Source organism: Anas acuta, chromosome 12, assembly GCF_963932015.1.
Source record: "Anas acuta chromosome 12, bAnaAcu1.1, whole genome shotgun sequence".
NCBI lineage: Eukaryota > Metazoa > Chordata > Aves > Anseriformes > Anatidae > Anas > Anas acuta.
Genome location: NC_088990.1, coordinates 3,996,649 through 4,019,526, shown reverse-complemented (window position 1 = coordinate 4,019,526; position 22,878 = coordinate 3,996,649). Strand labels below are relative to the sequence as shown.

The 22,878-nt window shown below is 38.6% G+C and overlaps 1 protein-coding gene across 6 annotated transcripts in view; it reads left to right on the top strand.

The window, feature by feature from the left end:
- The window catches only part of LRRC28 (leucine rich repeat containing 28), a 53,260-nt gene extending 35,120 nt beyond the window's left edge, over window positions 1-18,140 (top strand). For all 6 annotated transcript variants that reach the window (XM_068695463.1, XM_068695462.1, XM_068695464.1 and 3 more), the window contains 4 exons: window positions 3,867-3,969; window positions 7,557-7,732; window positions 10,249-10,408; window positions 13,775-18,140. In XM_068695463.1, coding sequence (XP_068551564.1) covers window positions 3,867-3,969; window positions 7,557-7,732; window positions 10,249-10,408; window positions 13,775-13,847 — 512 coding nt within the window. In that variant the 3' untranslated portion in view covers window positions 13,848-18,140. The remainder of the gene's footprint in view (window positions 1-3,866; window positions 3,970-7,556; window positions 7,733-10,248; window positions 10,409-13,774) is intronic.
- Window positions 18,141-22,878: the final 4,738 nt, after the last annotated feature.

Sequence of the window (22,878 nt, the reverse complement as noted above, 5' to 3'; positions counted from 1 at the left end):
GAAAATAAGAGTTTACTTGAACATAAACTGAAATAGCCAGCAGCTGAAAGAATAAGTGTGTGGATCTGAACCTTTAGGCCTTGCTAATAAACTTCTAAAAATACCCAAATTAGGTGTGTAAGTTTAACTGGAAACTCCTGGCCAGCCCTGTGGATTTTTTTTCTTTTTCATTTTTGCTGTTATTGTCAGGGTGGAGGATGTGCCTTTCATGCTGTCCTAATAAATGCTCTTAGGAATTCTGCTCTTGAATGGCAGATGGAACTACTGATCGTTTTATATCAATCTACTCAGAATCAAAATTACCCTTTGATAGAAAGCTCGCTTGAAACTTTCACCATGAGCAAATGTTTCGGTGCCTGAAAGCAAATTCCTTTGCAAGCAGAAACTTGACTTTGATGACACTGCAAAAATAAAAATAATTTATGTAATAAAGTACAAATATAATTCAAACAGGCCATAAATTCTGAAGTATACTGGCAGCACAGGGGATATTATGACAGCAAATACTCAGTGTTATATCACTTTATTGAGGGTTCATGCGTACTTCTTGTTTAGAAAATGGGTCTAGTAATTATCAGTGCACAGTAAACAAAGGTCTTATTCTACCTCAGTATATGCTGCTTTTGTGTCCTTGCCCTCACAGTATGGTTAAAAGAGCATCAGAGCAGACACACAAGAGCTTTTGTTCCATCTTCAGCCATGTGGAATGCATATGCCAGGGCCCTGAGGTTAAGAGAAGAAAAAGAAAAAAAAAAAAGGAAAAAGAAGGAAAAAAAAAAATAGAATTGGGGTTTGTTCAGGACTCATGGCATTTGGTCATTTCTGGGAGAAAGGTCTTTGATCTGGAAGCCTGGAAGGAGGAAAGTGGAAATGTTTTAGACAGTACAGTGCTTGCAAAAGCCACATAAAAACCTTCTTTGTAGCTTTAGCCTTTTCAGAGATGGAGAGCTTCCTTATTTTACAAAGTTCTTAAGAAGTGTGTTTTTAGGGAATTTTCAACAATATTTGTTGACTGATAGAAGACGAAAATTAATGGGGATGGTATACAAAGAGCTTTTTTAAGTGATTTATTTAAATTTAAGCTTTATGCATAACGTTTGAAACTTGAAAAAAATCTTTAGGGGACTGGAAGATGCTTGGTTATTTAATGCAAAGAAACTATATCAAAGGAACATTTATAGTTACAGGCTATTTGGCTTTGGGAATTGCATTTTTCCTACTGAGATATTTTGTCTAACATCCAAAAATTTGCTTTAATTACCTAGGAAATGCAGTCAACTCAGAACTTAGAATCTAAACATAGCATAAGATAAAGACAGAGGGAAGAGATGAGATGCAGCCTACCCCACCCCACCCCCAAATGCGTATGAAAAGAACAGCTTTAGGGCTTTTTTTGACTTGCCTGATTTCCAGCCCATTTGCATACATCTGTGTAGAAATGAAGAAGATGAGCCCTCTTAAAATTTTCTTCTATTCTCCAAATTAATGAGTTAAACACTATCACGTTCAAGCTACCCCAGCAACCCATAGTTTTCTGCTCTTCTTAGTCTGATTGCTTTCTGCAGCATGAGGCAATCTTCTTTCAGCTTTAGGTGTGCCGTGCACATGCTATTTACTTTTAATTTTATTGGCTAATTCTTTTCCACTGTTATAACATTTTACGGTGTTAGTGCCTCAGTATTGCAATATTTTTGTTCATGTAGGATAGTGATGTTTTTGTTTCATCTAAAAATATTCCAGAACTTCACTAAACTATTTTCAGCCCTGCAATACCGAGCCAAAATACCTCATCTTTTTTGAGGTGTTAGCTCTCAGCGATGCACAGCAGCATCTCACAGCAGTGCCGATCAGTCAGCAGAGATATTTGTGCTTGCTTCTTGGGGCAGGACAGTTGATGGATGCAGCAGATAGCTCTTCAAACTGGAATATCTTTGGGGACAGGGTCAAAGAAGAGTATGATGGATGAAAACATCCTGTGATGTCTGGTGACTCTGGTCTGAATGAAGCCTGGGTCATGGTCCTTGAAGCCTGTGGCAATACCTCCGTAGATTGTTGCAGAGTAAAGAAAATTAAAAGAAATTTAATTTTCTATATTAAAAGAAAAAAACATACTCAAGCCCTTGATGTTAATGTTTTTCATTCAAAAGAGGAACCTCTTAGTTTTCTGTTGGTATCAGTTCTTGTTCCTTATGGAAGATGTGATGCTGTGATCCCTTTGAAGCCCCCAGCATGTTTTAAGGTCTTTGCTGCTTCCAGCTGCCATTCAAGTGGGTGACAGCTGAAGACATTGAGTATATTTTAGGGTGGCCAAATGTTTGGGGAGATCACTTCAAATGCCGTTTGCTTTATCTGTGTTAAGTGGTGTCCAGAGCTCTGTGTACAAGTGAAACTGCTCAGTGACAAAGAACGGGTTGTATTACCTGTGACTATTGCAGGGAACGGTAAGAGATCACGATTCCAAACAGAATCATGCTGTACCTAGGTGTCATGGAAAACATTTTAATTCTTTTCTTGGATATGGGTACAAAAGGGGCAGAAGCTGTGTTCATTTTCTTGGTTATCCTCATCTTTGTGCCAATCAAGGTAATTGCCAATTGATAGAGATGGGAAGTCAGAACTAGCTGCTATTACTAGAGGCTTTCAGTGTTGCTGATTCACCAAATGCTTGTTTGTCTTGCCTGTTTTCTATAGCATACTCATGAAATTTTAAGAAGTTGAGAGGCATACACATCTTTTCTTAATGCAATTTGTCTGGGTTGCAGCTATCTCCTCCAACACGGAGAGGCTTTCAGACATCGGTGCTTGGTTTTATTAAAGGCATATGTCTCTTCCTAACCTAGTATCTTGAATGGCATAGGAACGACTGATGAAATGGGCTGCCCAGATGATCCTACGTGTCAGCTTCCTTGATAGTTCAAATCCTTTTAGATTATTCTTTTTAGTTAGTTTGGTTTGTCTTAAAATGCCCCTTAACATGTTTTTCACTTCCTTTGATAGCAGACTGACCACATCTTGCAGATAAGCAAAATTTTTCCTTGAGAATTCCTAGAAACTTAATTTTCCCCCTTTACTTTTGCGCTATTTTCCCCCCACTTTAATTTTCTAAACAAAATAAAATCACTCTATATCTACATGGTCATAGCGGGAGTTATATTAACATATTTAATATATTAGCATATCTAAAGCATACCTTCATGGACTAGAAATATGCTGTGCTTGCTTCTTTTGATTGCCAGCAATGAATATTTTAACAGAAATAATAAGCAGCACATGTTTGGATGTATTGGTTGTAGCCACAGCTTTTGCTGTGTAATATTCTGCAGTTTAATGGCTATGTATTTTCTTATGTTCTGTAACTTGACATAACACACAGACTTGTTTTGGAATGATCACTGGTTTTGTGTAGTTATGGCTAATGTAATTAAATGCGTATCTCTTCCTGGAGAAAAGAAACAGTGGGACAGAAGGCATTCTTGGTTATTTCTTTACCACTTTATGGATAGCAAAGCTGTGATTTCGGTGATGCAAGGCCTTGCATGATTTTCTCACAGTAGATTTGAAATGAGTTGTCTTTTTGCTTTTTCAAACTGATCTTAGAGTTCTTCAATGTCAAAATCTAAGTTTTTGTAGTGGGATTTTCATGGCTACTGAAAAAGGGTTTTAATTTATTATGGATGAATTGAAAAATTGGTTAGAAATAGCATTGCAATTTACTAAAAAGTTGCTGAAATGTTACAACTGGGATGTACTAATTTGTTTGCTTAACATTGAATCTGATTATTTATAATGATGGAGAATTGCCTTGCTTAGAGTTGCCATTGTCGTTCCTTCTCTCCCTTACTTATTTTCTTGTTTTCTAAACCCAGATTTAGGTCGTTCTCGGGAGCTACAGTATGTTTACGTGGATAACAACATTCATCTCAAAGGCCTTCCATCCTATCTGTATAATAAAGTCATTGGTTGCAGCGGGTAGGTGTGAATTAATTCAAATGTTTTGCCTGTGTGTTCAGTTTAGAACTCCTCAGATATACGTGTCTGTGTGATAGAAACGATTTTTGTGATTGATTCAGAACTAACGTTACTTTGAGGGGATTGCTGCAGCTGCTGGTTCTGTTTTTACTTCTGCAGCAAATGTTCAGTTAATTGCTGACTTCATATTTTCATGTTGAGCCATAAGGGTCGGTGCAGTTACTCTGAAGGGATTTTCAGTGATAATGTAAGTCCTGAAGCTGAATACTAGCTGCATTGAAAGATGGCCAGAAAAGTAGGCTTCACAGAATCTCCATAGCTGAAGAAGGCACGAACTGTTTCTTTGTGTGTTGCAGCACCTATCTGTCTAGTTCGTAAGTTCTCACATCTCTGTGAGCTTTGGGCCGTATCTTGGAATGTCACATGCAGCTTTGCTCGTTTTTACATCCTGGTATCAGCTTCTTTTAAGTCTTGGTTACCTACTAACTAAAATAAGTAATGTTTTTGAGGAATTAGGGATTGACAGGTATATTTTTAAGTGTCCGTTTTTAAAAATATCCTAGGCTGTCTCATGTTTGTGGTTACGATGTGAGGAAAAAGTGTTCTGTCTAGGACAGTAGCTTAATTCTTTCTACACTGACACTGGCATAAATTAGGATCAGCACCACTGAAATGAATGGAGCCTTACTGGTATAAAACTGATCAGAGGAGGATTGTCCTCATTACCATCTAATTATAAATTTCTGGTATGCTCGCTCTCAGCAGATCTTGCATTAAATATAAATTCCCTCTTTACAGCTTGCGCTCTATTGCAATATGCGAGGTGCTGAGTCTTGGCATTTTAAGATTTCTTTTTTAATATTCACATGTCAGCTGGTTGTGTGATATATAAATACTTGCAGTTGTATGAAATGTCTGCAGTCTCAAACTTTTACTGACTTTGTTTTTCAGGAGAGATAATTTCTAGCCTTTTGTTTTTTCAGGACTAACAGTCAATTGTAAAAATAAATAAAATTGACCTAACAGGTCATAGAACTGTATTGTTTGTGTCCAAACCACTATTGATAATGCAGAAAATGCTCCAACAAATATGGTCCAACTACCTGTCCACCTAGTTCAGGTGATTTCAAACAACCATATGGCTAATTTGTATGATGTTCTAATTCCTTACGTTATGCTTACTCAAATTGTTTTTGTTTTTGTACTGATCTGTTGTCATTATTGAATTTCTACAAAATGTCTTTTTTTAAAAGAAAAAGGGGGGGTGGGAGTGCGGGAAGAGGCTGATGGTTAAGAAGATATTAACACTTCTACTTGCTCTTGTTGCTTGTATACTGCTGGTGAGGCTAGCTGCTAGCATCTCTGAAAGGTATTACAAATCTAGTGTAGAAGAAACCAAAGACGTTGCAGTTGCTACACTGAACGTCCTTTAGTGCTTCTGTGGAATGAAAAAATGTGATAATCCAAAAATCTTTTTTTGATAATAAAGAACTCAAAAAAATAAAATATTTGGATTTTCATTACATAAAATAGTATTCCAGCCAATTAAATACTTGTCCTTGTTGTAAAACCTTCCTGAAATATCACAAGTCATTTATGAGGAAAATTTTGAACATAAGGAAAGTACCCATGTGTAAGAAAAAAAGTTATTTGGTGATGTGCTGTGTGATGCTGTTAAAATCATGTAGTGATGGTCATTTGGAGCACTTCTGTGTTCCTTCCAAGAAAGCATTAGTAGCCAATCCAAGTTCTTACAGGTCAGGCAAAATATTTGAAGCTCTTGGCTTTACAACTGTCTGTTCATCCACTGGACAATTAAATCTGACATGTTGCTGTTACTAAAATAAAGTGAGATTTCTGAAAATAGAATATAAATTGCATTGTGTAAGTAATGAATCTCTGTCTGGGAATCCTGCAGTCAGACTGACTGAAAAAGTCTTTTATGTAAGAGGTGATGATCTCAGTACTCAAAATAAATTTTGATCTTATTTTTTTTTTCAGATTGGATTTCATAGTTTGCTCTTAGGTGTCTGTCATTCTTGTTGAAAGCAGCCAATAAGTGGCCATAGCTTTCTTCCCTGCTGTGATTTATTCAATGAGGGTCTTTGGCAGCTCCGTTTATCCCAGCTGGATAGACCTTCTCTCCACTCTTCTCTCTCACCTTTTAAACCTCAATGGACTTTGTGTTTTGTTTTGTTTTGTTTTTAATTTTTTGTTCTTGCACCCAGTATTACTTCAAAGTTTTGATTCTTTCCCTAATACATTCTGATTTAAGGATGTGTCTCTTAAATTATTCCTCTTGATGGTCAGTTCTGCTTGTTTGCTTAGTTTTTAGTGTAATGGGAAGGCACAGTGGACTCCCTTTGTGCAGAGTAAATCAAGTAGCCCAGTTCTGAGCTGTAGAAACTGTAGTGGGCTTAAGGGTTTGTCTTTTATCTAGGTTGGTGAGGGGTTGAGAAGCTTGAAAATACAATATTGGAGGTTTATCAGTTGTAGTAGCTAGTTGATTGGGTATGGATTGCTGGGGAATGAATTATTGGGATATTGAATCTTTGATTTCTAGATTATATCTTACCTGTTCATGGTTTGTGGGGAAGTACTAAACATTTAACAAGAGGCTTATTTACTTGCTGTTTGATGCTGCTCTTTGCTCGTTTCTCAAAGGTGTTTAATCAAAGGAGAAGTGATTGTTATCAGAGAAGTTCCATCAGATTGCTTTTGCATCTGATAAGGTTGAACGTGGTTACCTCAGTTTTAGGTCCAATATCTGGGAAGGCTCACAAACTCGTGTTTGTTCCATTTGTTAGGACTGGCCCTAACAAGTTCCTCTTGGCTCCGAATTTAAGCTGTCATAATTTCAATTCCTCTGACTTCCACAGCCTTAGCAGAGTTTTCCTATGCATGTCTCTTTGGTATGATAACTTGTAACAGGGATCATGTGAAGAATTACTATTTTTAATACAGGCTAAGTTGCTTTACTTGAATCCAAATAACCTTCTTTTGTCTTACTATAATTTGGGAAGGATAAAGTTAATACTTCATAGGGGACCTTCACACTCTAGCTTAGGCTGTTGTGTTTGTTTTTTTTTTGTCATCTCCAAGGGAATTCTGTGGATAGTACAGAACCACCCAGTGGCACTTGAATCAGACTTGGTTGTGGCTGTAGCTTGCTTCATATTACGGTTGAGAGACTCATCATTCACCACTGATTGATCCAAGATATAGGAAACCAACTGTTATGTATGAAACTGCTCCCTTATGTAAAATGCTTACTAATAAATGTCATTCAGATGCTAAATGAGGTTACGTGGCTGCTTTTGGTAGTGCGCTTGGCTCACCTCCTTGGGATTGTGTTCTCATTTCTCTAGCTTTTGAATGTTAATTGATAAGACCTCCAAATGTCTAGTGACTGGCATGGCACTGAAGGGGGTGACCTATAGATGATATATCCAATGTATTGCACTCCACAATACGCCCTTGAAGGGTGCTGCACTGAAGAACAGTGTCCAGTGTGCTATGGGTTGGTCATGTGGGTTTCCTCCCGTTATTTTTTCTTAATGAATTTTTAATGTCTTGTGTCCTTCTAGCTGTGGTTCTCCAATTCAAGTTTCGGAGGTGAAACTGCTCTCCTTTTCATCGGGACAGTTAACCGTGTTCCTGCCAGCAGAGGTGAAATCTATAGGGACAGAAACAGATCATGTGTTGCCTTTGCAAGAACTGGCCATGAGGACCCTCTATAACACCTACTATGTATATTTGAAAGGTATGGGTTTCTTCTTTCTTCATATGCCCCATCGCTAGAAATGTTCAAGGCCAGGTTGGATGAGCTTTGAGCAATCTGGTCTAGTGAAGATACTCTTGCTCACAGCCCGGGGCTTGGAACTACGTGATTGTTGAAGTCCCTTCCAACCCAAACCATCCAGTGATTCTATGAGAAAGTGGAAGTGCTTTTCTGGCAATGATAGGAACATTTCAAATAGCTCTTTAAAGAGATGGACAGAGATTAATGTTTTAAATGATTTATTTAATCAAATTATTTTTGAAATGCTGTATTACAACAAAAATATTGAATATCAAAAAGAGAAATCCCAAGACTATTTCTAAAGTAAAGCAGTGCTTTACAAATGCTTTCTTGAGAACTGTATAAAGAAGGACGCTTTTTGCAGGAGAAACTCTAATGGAAATAAGAGATGAGAAATACAGTTCCTGAGGCAAGATTAGATGCATCAGCCAACAATGCAACTTCTTGCCAGGCAGCACACTCCTCAACTGGCAGGCTCGTTAAGCATAAGGCAAGAGAAATGCTAGCAGCCGTTGGCCATTTCAGTACAGTGTGACAGCTGAGCTGTTTTAGTTCTGCCCCAGTTCAGACTCTGCTGTAAACTGGCCCTTGGCTTATCTGGTTCCACATCATGCAGTCACATGAGTTAGCAAGATCTGGTAATATCTGCGGATTCAGGTTTTGTCAGATTTGGATGTATTAGGCATCTCCTCTGTTAGTGGCATCTTGGCAATATGTCAGCTTCACAGGTGACAGTAGAAGGCAGAAGCGTGGAGAGTTAGAGTGGAAATACTAAAGGGTTATGGGAAGGGGTCACTTACCTTGTGGCCACAGGAGGAAGTCTTAAGCGCTGAGCTACTGCTTTGCCAGGAAAAGCATATTTGCCGCTTGTATACGGAAAGGAAAAAGCTTCATGTTAAGGGGCATGATAAACATAAAAGCCTGTGATCATAGGAAGTGGCTCTGTTTTGTGTGGAAAGTATTAACTGATCTTCAGAACAATTTAATCGACCAGTCTGGGGTTGCCAGACCCAGTACAGTATTTTTTACGTCTGTGCTTTTAGAAGGAAGGTGAGAGGTTTTGAGCTGTTTAGTATCAGCATATCAGTAACCCGAAAACTACACAATGATGGGTGCTCTTTCATTTTGATTTTCAAAGTTCTAGTCTTTGAAAAGGAATTTGAGAATATAAGGTTCAAAGAAAGAAAGGTTCTATGTCTTGTAAATCACTAGTAACTACTTTACTCACCCAGTTGTGACTTTCAGTTTCTGGAGTCTGACTTTGTGAGTGCTCTTCAAGACACTGATGAAGTTTGGTTTGGAATAGCAATATAGTATTGCAAAGTCAATTTAAGAAGGGGTTTGTAGATAACTTACACAAGGTTATGAAGATTGTCTGGTTGCAGCCAAGGTGCAGAACCTGAAAAACATGGTGGAACTTTTAACTCTTGCCTACTTCCAGTTTGCTACAGTGTAGTGTTTTAGTGTGTGTGTATTTTTACATGCATACTTCTGAGTTAACCTCATTGAAGGTTATGTGCATTACCACTGGAGACACCCACATTTCACTGAGGTGGGAGCAAAGCATAGTTCAGACAGGAAAATGGTAATGGTGTCTTGGGGAAGCAGGTGGCACGCAATTAAAGGAGCAGATTTGATCTATCACTGGTTACTTAAATTTGCGGTTTCAAGGGTGCAGCTAAATACTCGGCAGCTGCTAGGTAAATGCGACAGCAGTGACCGGGCTACTTTTCCTCAGTTTTTGCTTGGCTATGGAATATGACCTTTTCTTTCTGACGCAGATGTACTATTTGTCATGCTGTCACCTCAATTGATGGTGTTGTGGAACATTGTGTATGGGGTTAAACCTTACAGTGTTTGAAAGCTGAAGCTAGTGTGATATTGCAAAACTGATTTATCAGGCACTGCATCTTGTCCTGATTACTCAGCACCTAAATTCATTCACCTCTCTTGGCTGTCTCTCACTTTCTAGATGGAGATTAACATGTTGTTTTTAATTTATAAAACACTGCATGACTTGGGCTAAGCCTGAGAACATGATTGTTCTTTCCTACAAAATGACCCTTATATCCTGTTTTTTTTTTTTTTTTTTTTTTTTTTTTTTTTTTTAAAAAGGCATCTTTTAAATATGGGGGCACACTTGAGAGATTATGAATATATATATATTTTTTTGAGTGGTCTCTTTATTTTTTCCTGTGAGGATTATGCTAGGCTATGGTATTTTCACCTAGATATTTGGGCCAAGTTAGTCTTATGCCCACAGATGTTTAATATACACATTGAACTTGTTGAATTTGTACATGGGAAGCACCATATGCATTGCCTTAATTGCTGTCATTTGCTTTGCCTTGCTGTTCTTTTGACCAAGTCTAAAGAAAGCTAGTGAAAGAGCTGATTTTCTGAATTAGATCATACTTCTTGTGTTGGACTTGTAACAAAACAAATGTATGATAGTCTTTTTTGTTTCTATTCCCTAGATTTGAACTTTCTGACTCCAATCTCACTACCCAAAAGCCTTCTGGAATTACTGCACTGTCCCTTGGGACATTGCCACCGCTGCAGCCAGCCTATGTTTACCATTGTCTACCCAAAGCTCTTTCCCTTGAGGGAAACTCCAATGGCAGGATTGCATCAAGGGTAATTATACAGGAAATTACACTGGGGTTTCATTTAGGAAGAAAAACACCTATGGAACAAACATATTCTTAAGGACTGCTTTTTAGTGCACTAGCCTATTAGATGTAAAGCCTGTGTCCAAAGAATGCACATAAAGGTAGACAAATCTCTTATTTACAAGACACCCAGCATATCGCTGGTGAACTGCTTCACAAGGCTTATCACATTTTCTTGCTTCAGATTGCTGCTAGATAGTGAAAGGCTTTGACGTGGTGGGATTGACTGATTTGTGGTGTTGCAGTACATGCATAGTACTTCTGTGCCTTTGGAAAGAAAAACTGCCTAACACCAATGCTTCCTCTGATTCTCTCAACCTAGGCTTCAGGAGGATGCCACCACCACATGAGTGTTCCAGGATTAAAAGCAGAAAAAAGCTCTAAAGCCAGATCTTAATGAAAATGTTCTGCAGTAAAATACTTTTTCTTTTCCACGTGAATTAATTTGTGAGATGCAGTGGAAACATTCTGCATTGTAAAAAGATGGCTTGCTATGAAACATATGTTAAAAATATTTCAGTTATTTATCGTTGCAGCAGTTGTCTGCAGCATTCGCAAGTCAAGTAGGCAAGGCTATGCAGACTTGCTGGCTTACTGGAAGTACAGTCCTAGGAGGGACTCAAAATTGGAATGTGATTATCACAGAGTATTGCCCTTACGTAGATGAAAATTTAAAATACCTTAAAGGAAAAAATATACCCTAAAACTGATCATTTTGCAGTGATTCTTTCCCTATCCCCTATTAGTCTGAGCAGCTGATCCTGTGGGCTGCCATGAACCATATCAGTGAATCCACATTCTGCGGTGCAAAAGCATTATCACAAACCTCAGAACTTTCAGAGATGTTTGCTAATCTGGCTTAAAGTACTTTTAAGTTTAGACATGAATTTATCAATATTGAGCTCAAATTTGTTGTGTGTAAATATCTGTACATAGTGGCAGTAGAATTTTTGTCACTTCTATGTCTTGCTTAATTTCTTTTGCCTCTGTCCCACTGACATAGCTGTGCCCCCTATCCTCTTTGGAAGGACTTGGGAGAGGGGAATTGTCATATTCTATATAGAAAGCGGTGAATGCCAGATGCTAGAGATACCAAGATAAGCTTGTTATCTTAACCACCTCCTTGATCCTGAGTGCAAAGATGCCAAACAGCAACATCACCTCCTCGTCTCCCAAGACACCAACTTAGAACTGCAAATACAGGAACACTGGAAGGAAATATGCAGTTGTTTCACTCTCTGTGAAGCAGGATCTTGCAACTCTATATCAAGCAGACTTTGCTTGTGTTCATAGCTTGTGTAACTTGGACAAAATTACAATACTGTTTGAAACCAAACTTGCTCTAAAGAAAAGTTTTGAGGGATTAAATGAGCAAATAAGGTGTTGAGGTTCTTTTTAGAGAATTCAGGTCAAACCATTACTTAAAAAGCATCTGCTTAAAGTTGGAGAGGAAAAAAAGAAATGCTCTACCAAAGCATGTTTCTGAAAATTATTTGCTGGTATATATAATGCCTAGGAATGCCACTTAGTTCTTGCCCTGCTGAAATCCATTGATTTGCTAGTTATCTTCCATAAAAATAAGGAACTGCTGTTCAATTAGAACATGTTAAAGATGTAATTGCTCTCTAAGGTTGATAATGTCTGTTTTCCACAGCTATATCACAGATGATTTTGCTGTGGGTTTGTGGCATAGTTGATATCTGATTTGTAAGCATTTCAGCTTTCTGAAATAAGAACAAATTTATGCTAAATCTGGGCAGCAGCTAGAAGGCTGCATAAATGTTACTTTGCAAAAGCCATCTTTCTCAGATCATCTGATCGTAGAGACTGCATACTTCAACTTGTCTTTCTGTTACAATTCAGTTGGATATTGAAATTCAGTGGGTTTCATGTTCACTCAAATATATTTCACGTGAGAGTTGACAATCTTTATATTCAGGGTGATGTAAGCTATTATGATCATGCCATAAAGGAATTTCAGCCATTCAGCTCCATTAGAATGGTGTAACTTCGTAAGAAAGTGATGGTAATCTGTATACTGCTCACTGAATCCTTTTATTATCTGAAATAATCCAACAGTGAGAGAGGAGAGAAGTCTACTTCCTAATTAAGTTTGACAATGAGCAACTTTAGGCAATTAGAGTTATGAAATGATAAATAAGTGTCTGCTAATGTGTCTAGGAGTTACTAAAATCATGACTCAACAAAAACATACAAGGTTATTTTTGAAGAACATTCAAAAATATATTAACTGCAAATAAATATTTCTTCATGGTTTTCACTTGTTAAAAATGATATTTTAATTACCTTATGTCAGTTGTCATTCCCTCCCTTAGAGAAGAATGTACTGTGCTCTACAAAAGGCAATAATGAGTACAGTCTTGAGTAGCTGGCATTTGATGCAAATCCACAGAAAATGAGATCTAAGTGGGGTAGCCTGTCATCCTTATCTCTGTAGCTTGTACTTGACATGGTAAGATTATGTGGAAGTGTAGAGGTGTGAGAGCTGGTTTAGAAAGATGTGAAGGGCAGGGTTTCTGTTCTGAACAGCTTACAGTGACCATGAAAACACACAGGGTAAGGATCTTGAATGTCTGAGCAGCACTGATTAGCACATGCCACATCCATGCCAGTATCTTGTCTGGGTTTCTGCATTGCATCCTGTATCCTCTCACAGGAAGGGGTAGTTAAGTGTTGAACTGGATTTCTTTATCTGAAAAAGCACTGATGACATTAGCACTGGGTGAAGTGTGAATACTGGGTTAGTAAATATCAGTTTTTAATATTTGACAAGTGGATATTTAGGTCCTGGTCAGGATGGAGGTAGGAGGAGGGTCCTGGTGAGGCTGGTATTAATGTGACCGTGCTGCCTGTTTGTCGTCCTTTGTGAAGGTCTGAGCCCGGTTTGTTCACTCAGCTGAATCAAATGACACTGGACTTCAGTTAGTTCATGCCTGCAAGCAGTAATTTAAAAACACATGAGCCAAGCTGAATCAAAGAATTACCCAGCTATTTTCCTCTTAGCTGTTAAACCTACTGGCTATAACACCCAGCCACACCCTGCACAGAGAGAAAAACCACATGCTGTTTCTTTAAACTGAGCACATAAGAAACCAGGAAGGTTTTTTTGAGAACCCCTCCTGTGCTTCTCTGCCTTTCTATCAGGAACTCATATATATCAAATGAGTCTTTTTCGAACGGGGTGAGATGGGCTAATCCTGTGTTTTACAAACCAGCATATTGTCTGCTTGGGAATGGGGCCAGGAGCTTTAATCTTTACTGACAACTGTTCCCCTCCACCCCCCCCCCTCCCCCTTTTTTTTTTTTCTAGGAGGACAACTGTTAGTTTTGTGGCATACTGCTGCTCCACCCAGTGTCTGCAGACATTTGACCTACTGAGTTGATAAACACTTAAAACTACCCAGGAGTGCTGCCAGTTTAAAGCTGCATTAGACGTCGTATCCCGTTGGTACTGGAATACTGCGCGTGTGCCAAAGCAGCAGAAGTGCCCAGTCGGGAACACTAAGAGGCACTTAAATCCTGCCCTATCAAATTTGGATGAAGTGCAGAAACTTTTCGGAAGTGTAAATACCAAGCTTTTAAAAGTATTAACTTCTCTCTCCTCTAAGACAGCATACAAACCAAATGAATTCACAAGTTCTGACTCCAGATTTCCAGTGTTTCTCAAATGTGGCTGCCTTCAGGTGGATCCATTGTGTATTTTGAAGCAGTTTTCATTCCTCTAACAGTGTTGTACTGACATTTAATAAAAAAAAAAGATAAGTTTTCACTTACTGCTTCCATCATCTTCACCCTACAACTGGATTTTGGTGCATATAGGTCCAAGCTGTAAAACCTTTGAAGGTTCCATTGATTTTTTTCCACAGAATTTTAACTTTTTTTTCTCATCTCAATATTTTCCTCAACAGAGTTATCCCAGTTGTATACAAAGCTATGTGTTAAAAGCAGATCTTCTCTTCTGGTGTTATTAAAAGCCACACTGTTTCCACTGTAGTAACTAGGATATGTCTGGAGACTGCAGATCCTGTTTCAGTAACAAAGGCTGGTACTGACATCTAACTAAGTGACCTTGCTCCAGCCTGTTTGGGGGTACATTTTATTCATCTTTTAATCACGTTTTATTTTTAAAAACCTTTTCCCTTTTGCTTCTGAGTTCTTCAGGAGAAAGACTTGAAGTTGTCTTGAAAACATAGTGTAAATATTTATTCATATTTATTGTTTTGACACTTGCAGCCTGTAGACCCACAAGGAGTTGGGCTTCATTTTTCTAGAATCAGCATTTTACTGATTTGTGAGAGCTTTTGTAAAGTGTTAACCTCAGAAGGCTGGAGGAAGGGGGGGGGGGGGGGAAGTATGTGTTTGCCCATGTGTGGGCACGCATGCTACACAGATACCCTCGTAGAAGGGCTGTAACATTTTTTCTAGGGTACTAATGTCAAATTTAGCACAAATTTCTAATCAATATCATATTTGGGAAATTATTTTTTTAGATCATGTTAATTTTAAAGGACAAAGGATGGAAAACAGGCCCCAAATGTCTGCATGAATTGAAATTTAAAATTTACATTGAAACAGTTAATATAGAATTATCCTCTTTTGACTTGTTTTGGAACATATAAATTTTTAATGTGCTCATTTTGTTTTAATTTTTTAAGGCGTAAACTATTTGTGGATTTAGCACAGCATTCTGCACTGCGGTGGTTAGTTTTATGCTGAAATAAATATGAATGAAACAGTGTGTTATAAAAAAGGCAAGATAAAGAGACTTGGTAGTATATTAGCATATGTTGTGGTGAGGTGTGCATACTTCGAAGGGAGGAGGCACTAGAATGTTTTCCTATTGCCAAAGAAGCATTTGTTCCCGCTGCAGGCTTCCTGGCATCTCTTCAATAAATGGAGTATCGTAAGAGCTTAAAAGGCTACCAGAAAGGCAGCTTTTGAGGGTAGAATTCTTAGGTTTGTGCATGTTACTTGTAAAATCTTAGCTGGTTTTATTGGGTCGATTTTAGAGAGTTGAATTAGCATTAAGAAATGTTGAACTTAATCCTTCAGGAATGCGAGTATCATCTACTCTTTAAGAGTTGTGAAACTTTGCAAAATAAATCCCATTTAATAAATCTGCTTTGCAGTAGGGGAAAGAGCCATGTCCAAACAGACACTTCACTACTGGATTTCTTACTGTCATTTCACTAATTTGTTTCAATGTTGGTATCCCCAACAGGCCTTCCCACCCAGTGGGGTTTACCACTGATGCAGCAAAATGAATCTTCAGCTGTCTTTCTTCGGAACTGCACAATTGAGATGTACATTACCCATGTACAGTATCTCCCTGTATCAGAAATGTGCAAGTGTAGTCCAGAACCCAGTGTGTTTAATGGATGGTAAGAGAACTATGGTAGTGTTAGAAATGCTACTTTTTGATATAATACTTCAACCAGGAATTTTCAGTATTATTTTTATTCCTCTGTATCCTTTGAAGGAGATGCTTTATTGGAAGTTTTTGTTCTTTTTTAATAGCAACTTGTAGACTTCAAAGCAAAGTTAGTCTGAATTCACTATGTAAATGAAATTGGGAGATAAATCTTCTCATTGGCTAAAAGGCATTGGTGTTGGTTTTATTAGGAGTCAGGTAGTAAGAATGGAGCTTGCTTTTTGCTTTTTTTTCCCCCTCCGTGATAATTTTTTGAGTTTATATCAGCCTATTATTGTCTGTAAGTGTAGTTCATCAGAAGAAATTTGAGTCTGTTCTATAAGCAGGATGAATCTTAACTAACATTTTAATAGATGATATTTCAAGAATGGCATGTTCAATGAATAAATGACTTAAACATGCAGTTGAAGCTGAAATGTCATACCCTATTTTTATAAAACAAGGAAGAGGAAAGCCAATAGATACTGAAAATGCAGCTGAATTTCATGTTCCTTTTTTTAATACAAACAGTGTTTGTATTCATCTGCATCTTTGGGTGATACTGTCCTAGATTAAAGTAACTCCGTTCTCACTTGTCCAAATTTTTCTAAACTTGTTCCACTGTAAGAGTACTTCATAACTAGTTAATGTGAGAGGCAGCTCTGCCGGTTGCAGAGAGGAGAGGGAGCTTGCTGCTGATTGAACTGCACCACTAATTTTTCAAAACGAGGTCAAATACTTCATGGCTTCTCTTTAAAGCATTTATTTCTAAGTAGTTTTTGATTATTTTCATTGGTCAGACCAGTTCATGTTGAGATTAATTTCTCCTCGAGCTGCAAAAATTCGGGTTCTAGCAGTATTTAAATAGGGTGTGGGGTTTGTTTTTTTTGTCATCAAAATAGATTAAAAATAAATTTTTAACTCTTTGCTTAAAGTGAGAGCAGGAGAAGTTTCTGATTTTTGTAGACATAAAGAGAAGTGCAGGAGAGGGAAGGAAACAGGAGATAAATTGGTAACTCATTGATGCTGCTGTAAAATTTCTCTGAGTAAAGGTTAACTCCTAATGTAATTAAGAAGCATATGCATAATTTATGTTGTCATAAGAGACACCATGTTAATAAAATCGAGACCCTACTGGGTTATGCTTATAGAGATTACTTCTAGTTCTGCCATAAAGGAAACGGGAATCTCTGGCTTTGTTTAAAAATACTACTTGAGCAGTTCTACACTGGACACCGTTACGTCTGGAGCATTATTCTTGGGAACCTTCTTGCTACTACCCCCTATAGAGAATCAGAAATACAGATGTCCTGTCCCAAGCAAAGAACAAGCTCTAATATCAAGAAGTGAATATTTTCCTGGTTTGTCCTGGTGCTTCTCTTGGGTTCTTACTGAAGTTCATTACAAACTGTCTATTTACTTCGTTGTGGTGAGGGTAAGATCTTGCATTGAACAGAGTGGAGCTGCTTATTGCCAAGTTGGCTTCAAGTCTTATAGATCGAATTCTGCTGAATCCCTTTTTCTGGCATGAAGGGAGGATGAGACTTAATGCCCGTGTGGTAACAGCGTGTCAGGTTTTACTGACATCACAGCCAAGCTGAAGACTGGAGAGTGACAAACCTTTCACTAGAGAGGGTGACTTATTTTTTGAAGGCCTCTGTGGCCTCATCAGTACCGCTGATAATAGAAGAATTTTTGCCTTGATGTCAGTTGAGGTTGGATCAAGTTCGAACTGATGAGAGAGAAGAATGTGTTTTACCATCTTTGTATTTCTTGCAAAAATGGGGACGATGTCATTGATCTCTGTGCCTACTGTTAGGCAACCTTTCTATCTGCAGCTGAACTTATGCAATTACAAGATGTGATTCTCTTTGCCTCTTACCTCCCTCTTACTACTCCTCATGTTGTTGCAAAATGTTACAGTTAACTCGTGATGGAAGAGGATGAGTAAACTGAATCCAGAGTTTTTCTTACTTTTTGTATTACAGACCTATTTTGTAAGAGACCAAAGGTCTGGTAGAAAGAAATGGCAAGGTTCTTGTGAAGTCTTTGTTGTTTTTGCTGTATGTACCCATCTTTGGATCACAACTTGAACTTGGATTGCATCTGAGTTCATTTTGTCTGCTGAAAACATGTGTATTGCTTTTTTGCTCTGTATTAACCAAATGTCACTTAGTGTGAAGGTGAGCTTGCTAGCTATTTTATTTAAAGTTAGTGGTGCAATTTATTGTATGTGCTTGTTAATAAACTATATTTTTGGATAGAATTATAGTCCATTAAAGTTAACTGAACTATTGTTCCTGGGGCTATTAAGCTGTGTTAGGATATAATCTTTAATTTACCTTTCTGTTCATTTGCTTAGTAATTAGCTAATAAGTCCTCCTCCCCAAGGTGGAAGAGGTGGGGCGGGGACACTTGAGAACACTACCAAGCTCCAAACACCACTTCAATTCACAAAACCCTTTTGTCCTAGACAATGTAGTTCACCAGACAGTGCCTAATACAACCAATAGCCATATGAAAATCTGGCTTTAGGAAAGAATCAGAACGGCTTGCGTTGGAAGGGACCTTAAAGATCATGTAGCCGTTACTCCCATGCCCTGGGCAGGGATGCTACCCACTAGAGCGGGTTGCTCAGGGCCCCATCCAACCTGGCCTTTACTTCAGGCCCTCTTATGGATTGATCAAAAGAAAAAAAATTTCAATAGGGCTGCATTACATGCCATGCTAACAGTCCATAGACGCAGACCTGGTTCATGTATTATTTACTGAGCAACATTCAGCAGCTTTTTTCCCCTTGTCTAACACATCATTGGAACAAGATTGCCAAGAATAAGCAGAAATTAAGCATCTGTTTCTCCAGTTACTTCACTCCTAGCTCTGCCATATTTTGCTTTGGTCAATGCTGCTACTCTGTTCTGCTGTGTTCTTTGGGTAAGACGTTCTCTGAATTATTGTACGTGTATCTGGTGACTGCTAGCATATCCAGTTGTAAACGAGACCTGTGCTGATCAAGGTGACTCTAAACATCAGTTACCACTGATGTCTTCAAGGTTTTAAATACAATTCAGACTTTGCTTGTTTGCTAGTAAGTTTACAGTGATAAGCCTTTTGAGTGTTTTACACATGACAAATTTTCCTACCTTTGTGACGGAGGTAACGTCTGTGTCAGCAGCAGGATGATGCAAGTCCCCCAAGAGAGATGAGAACAGCCCTTAACCTATAACTTTTACCAACCACTGCCATGTCCCTTATGAATTAGAAAGAAACAAATGGGAGAGCTTAACATCCTTTTCCTTTGCAATTAAAAGTACTTGGCATAAATGCAAGCTAAGTGGAAACTTCAGTGGCTGAATAATGCTATTGTATGCAGGAAATGAGAAGAGCTGAGGATCTCAGTTGGAAAGGCACTGGATATTTTTTGACTTTGAAGCCAAGATTTCGGGCTGTGCTATGTGGTGACATTTTGGGAACTTGAGAACCGAAATGAACCACTGCATCCGTGGCTCTCAACTTCAGTGTTTGCTTAACATTACAGTAGAGCCCTCTTTCTTCTGCACTGAAGAATACCGCTGGTATTCCCTAGTGCTGGCTCAGGGGCCTGGGCGTGACCATTTATAACCATCAGATTTCTGCCTACTACTTCAGCAAGAAAGAGGGAGAGCTGACCAAATGCTTTCTTTATCTTTTGACATTTTAAATATTAAAACCTTCATAGCATGCTTTTTGAGCACCCATTATGCCCTTCAGACATCTCCTAATCGCAGGAAAAAGACCTTGATGTGTGTTTGAGAGATACCGAGCCTCAACAATGAAAGCAGTTCTGTTGTTGGAGGTGGTGATGAGATTTGCCTTTATGATGTCTTCCAAATGGTAATCAAGGGCTAATTTCCCAAGTACCCTGATCCTCTTCTGTACATTCATGAGGAATGTAAATATTGACTGGCTCTTTCTGACAAAAAAAAGTTGTCAGTCATTGACTGTTCTGTTGCTAAATATGGCTACAAGCATGCTATGGGGATCAGTGCCTTGAAGGTGTTCTGCTGTCATTTTCTGTAAGCCTCAAGAATTTACGTACTGGACTTTTTTTGATTTCATTTGGATGAATTGAGAAAGCTTTCTGATGATGTAAAATGCAATACTGAGTTTGTTTGTTGATTGTTACTCTACATGTTCAGTTACTGTACTTGCATGACAGCAAATCAAGTTATTAAGAAAGCAAAAAATGTTAAATTCCATTTGGTTCAGGTAAACTCCACCAGAAGGATAATATTTCGTTGGAGATGAAGAAACAGGACGCGTAATCCTTGGTCAGTTGGAGATATGGTCTGAAGATGCAGCATAGATCTATGGAAAATGTTTAAAAGTTAACTCAAGTTCTTTCTAGAGGCAAGTTTTATTATTTAAATTGATCACTTGTTGCTATCCATCCTTATACATTTCCTTTGTATGTTATAGTTCTAACCATTGATTTTTATTGGTAAGGCGATTAGAAGAATTAAGCTGAATATTCTTGGGTCAGTTTCCGATAACTGATTACTTTGCTGGCACTGAAGTTTTGAAACAGTTTGAACGGGGACTTGAATTTGGCTGCCTTTGTTTCTGCACTGCTTCTGTTAGCTTTCTAATTTCATTTTGTAAAAAGCCAAATCAATGTGTATGATACATGAAGAGAAGGAATACAAAGAAAAACACTTTCTTCAGAAAGCCTAGCTTGGAAGAGGGCTGGCAACATCTCGTATGTGAATTCTAGGTAAGTGCTCTTTTTAAAGTAGGATGAAAAACAATGAGTTGTCTGGGCAGTAAAGAATCCCATGTCTAAAATTATCAGGACTAATTATTCTTTATATTCACACCTTAGTGTTGGCAGTTTTTTACAGAAACAAAGATAGTAACTGCCACAAAAGGGAGCTGGTTTGTATCTTCCATCCTTGAGGAATTAAGATGATCTATAACTTGCTTTTTAACTTGCAGTTTAATACCTGCTTCTGTTTTTCTTCCTGTATGAGTCCTCCTTTTATTTCTAAGCCTTTCTAAGAATGATGCTCCATTTTGTAGTCAATACTCAAACGCTGGCTGTGGTCCCATTTTCACAGATACTGTATCTGTGTGTTACCTGCACGGTGACTCCAGTTAGTTCTTCAGCAGGCGGAAGCATGTAATCACGTTTCTGTAAAACTATCTAGATCACAACTATGCCTTCTCTTCTGGCTGCAGATGAATAGAGGATATCTAACTTAACATAAGTTAATGGATTCATTTATATTAAATCAATGCTGTGTATCAGGCCTTTAGATCTAGCTGTATCTAATCCTGGCTCCAGAGCCTCCATTGTGAAACCTGGGGGCTCAAATTTCTCTGGTAGCTTCATCTAAACTGCAGCCAGACATCTCATGTCTGATTCCTAGAAACATACTTGGGAGAGGGTTTGAATTGAAAAGCTCTCATTAATTATCTCTCTTTTTCCTCCTCCTCCTCCTCCCTTAAGGAAGCTCAGATGGTGTAGGAGCTGATATCTGCTAGCTAGAAATTTCTTTCCAGGCCAGTGCTGAGCCAGTGCCCCTCCCTGCCCTGTGTCGGGTGGCATGCTGTCTGACATCCCTGCCCAGCTCGCTGCTCTGTGGCCCCGAGCTGCAAAGAAGAAAAATATTGATTCTACTCCATCTTATTGAAGTATTACTGTGAGGTGTTCATAGACATGCTGGGACTAGTTCTTTACTCTCAGGAACATTTATCCAGGGGGATCAGGTGTGGTGTTGTAGCAAGAAGCAGCAAGAGAGAATGAATTTACCTTTTTCATTTACAGTCAGTAGCCCGAAACCTTGCTATGGCTTTAGGTATTCTTGATTAATTTCATGCATGGATGCTCTTACTCAAGCATAAAAGTGCCTTGTTATGAAGGAGTTTAATTCCTTTAATTTCATTTTGGAAAAAGTACATCCACGCACCTGGAGTTTAAATCCGAGACAACAATTTCTTTATGAACACCCTACTCTGTTCTGGGTCATGTCTCATGTGTAGATCAATTCTTGCATTCGTCTAACACAAACATTTTTATTGTTTAAAATTCTTTCTTTTGGGAAGTACTTGTTTGGAAAATAAAACTTGTTTGGAAAATAAAAATCGGACTTGCAAGGATAAGTTTTCTTTCTGACTATAAGAAATTCTGAAAACAATTGATTTGGAAACACTGCATTGGAAAACATTATTACATGTCAGTTCTTATTTTACTGTTTTGCTCTGAAACATCTGTCTTTTGACAATTTGAAAAATTATTTTGAACTAACAGCTCTAATTGGGAAATGCAGCTTTTAAACATGGCTTGGAATATTTAACGTTACTGCAGTGAGAATGTCTCAAGTCTCGCCCACCAGGAAGACGTGACTGGCAGTGGTGCTTTGGACTGACTGTGCCCAGACGTCAAGGTAAGAAGCAGCGCTCAGAAGGTGTTCCCATGTGCAGCCCTCCTGCTTGGATGTGGTTTGAGTTCCCTAGACGTAATTGGAGGCTGCCACAGGGTCTCAGCAATCACTGTTATCTCTGTCCCTTGTGAGGCTGGTAAGGGAGGAGCTGATTAGGGGATGTTTTCTTCTGTGACCTGTCTTCCTTCTCTGGCTCTGAAGAGAACAGCAGCCCTGTGCCTGTTGAGCACCATTGTGGTGATGGTGATGTGTTCCCCTTCGTTAAACACACCCATGTTGTGTGTTGCCCACTGGGACTTGCTGTTCTGGTGCAATGCGATGATTTAAAGCTTGCTGTTTTTGCTCTGTGTGGATCTGGTGCTGCTGCCAGAGGGGTCTTGCATTTAGGTCTGCCAGCTTTCCAAGGAAGGATGTGCACTTCCACAGCACAGCTCGCGCGCTGTGAGCGCATAAGCACGGGGAGAGCTTTCTTATGTGTTACTAAGCTCTTTAAGATTTAATACTCTCTTGAAGTTCAAATCAGTGTAAGGGAAGGCTTAAGCAGCTTAATGGGTTAAAATGATCCATGACTGTGTCCTTCAG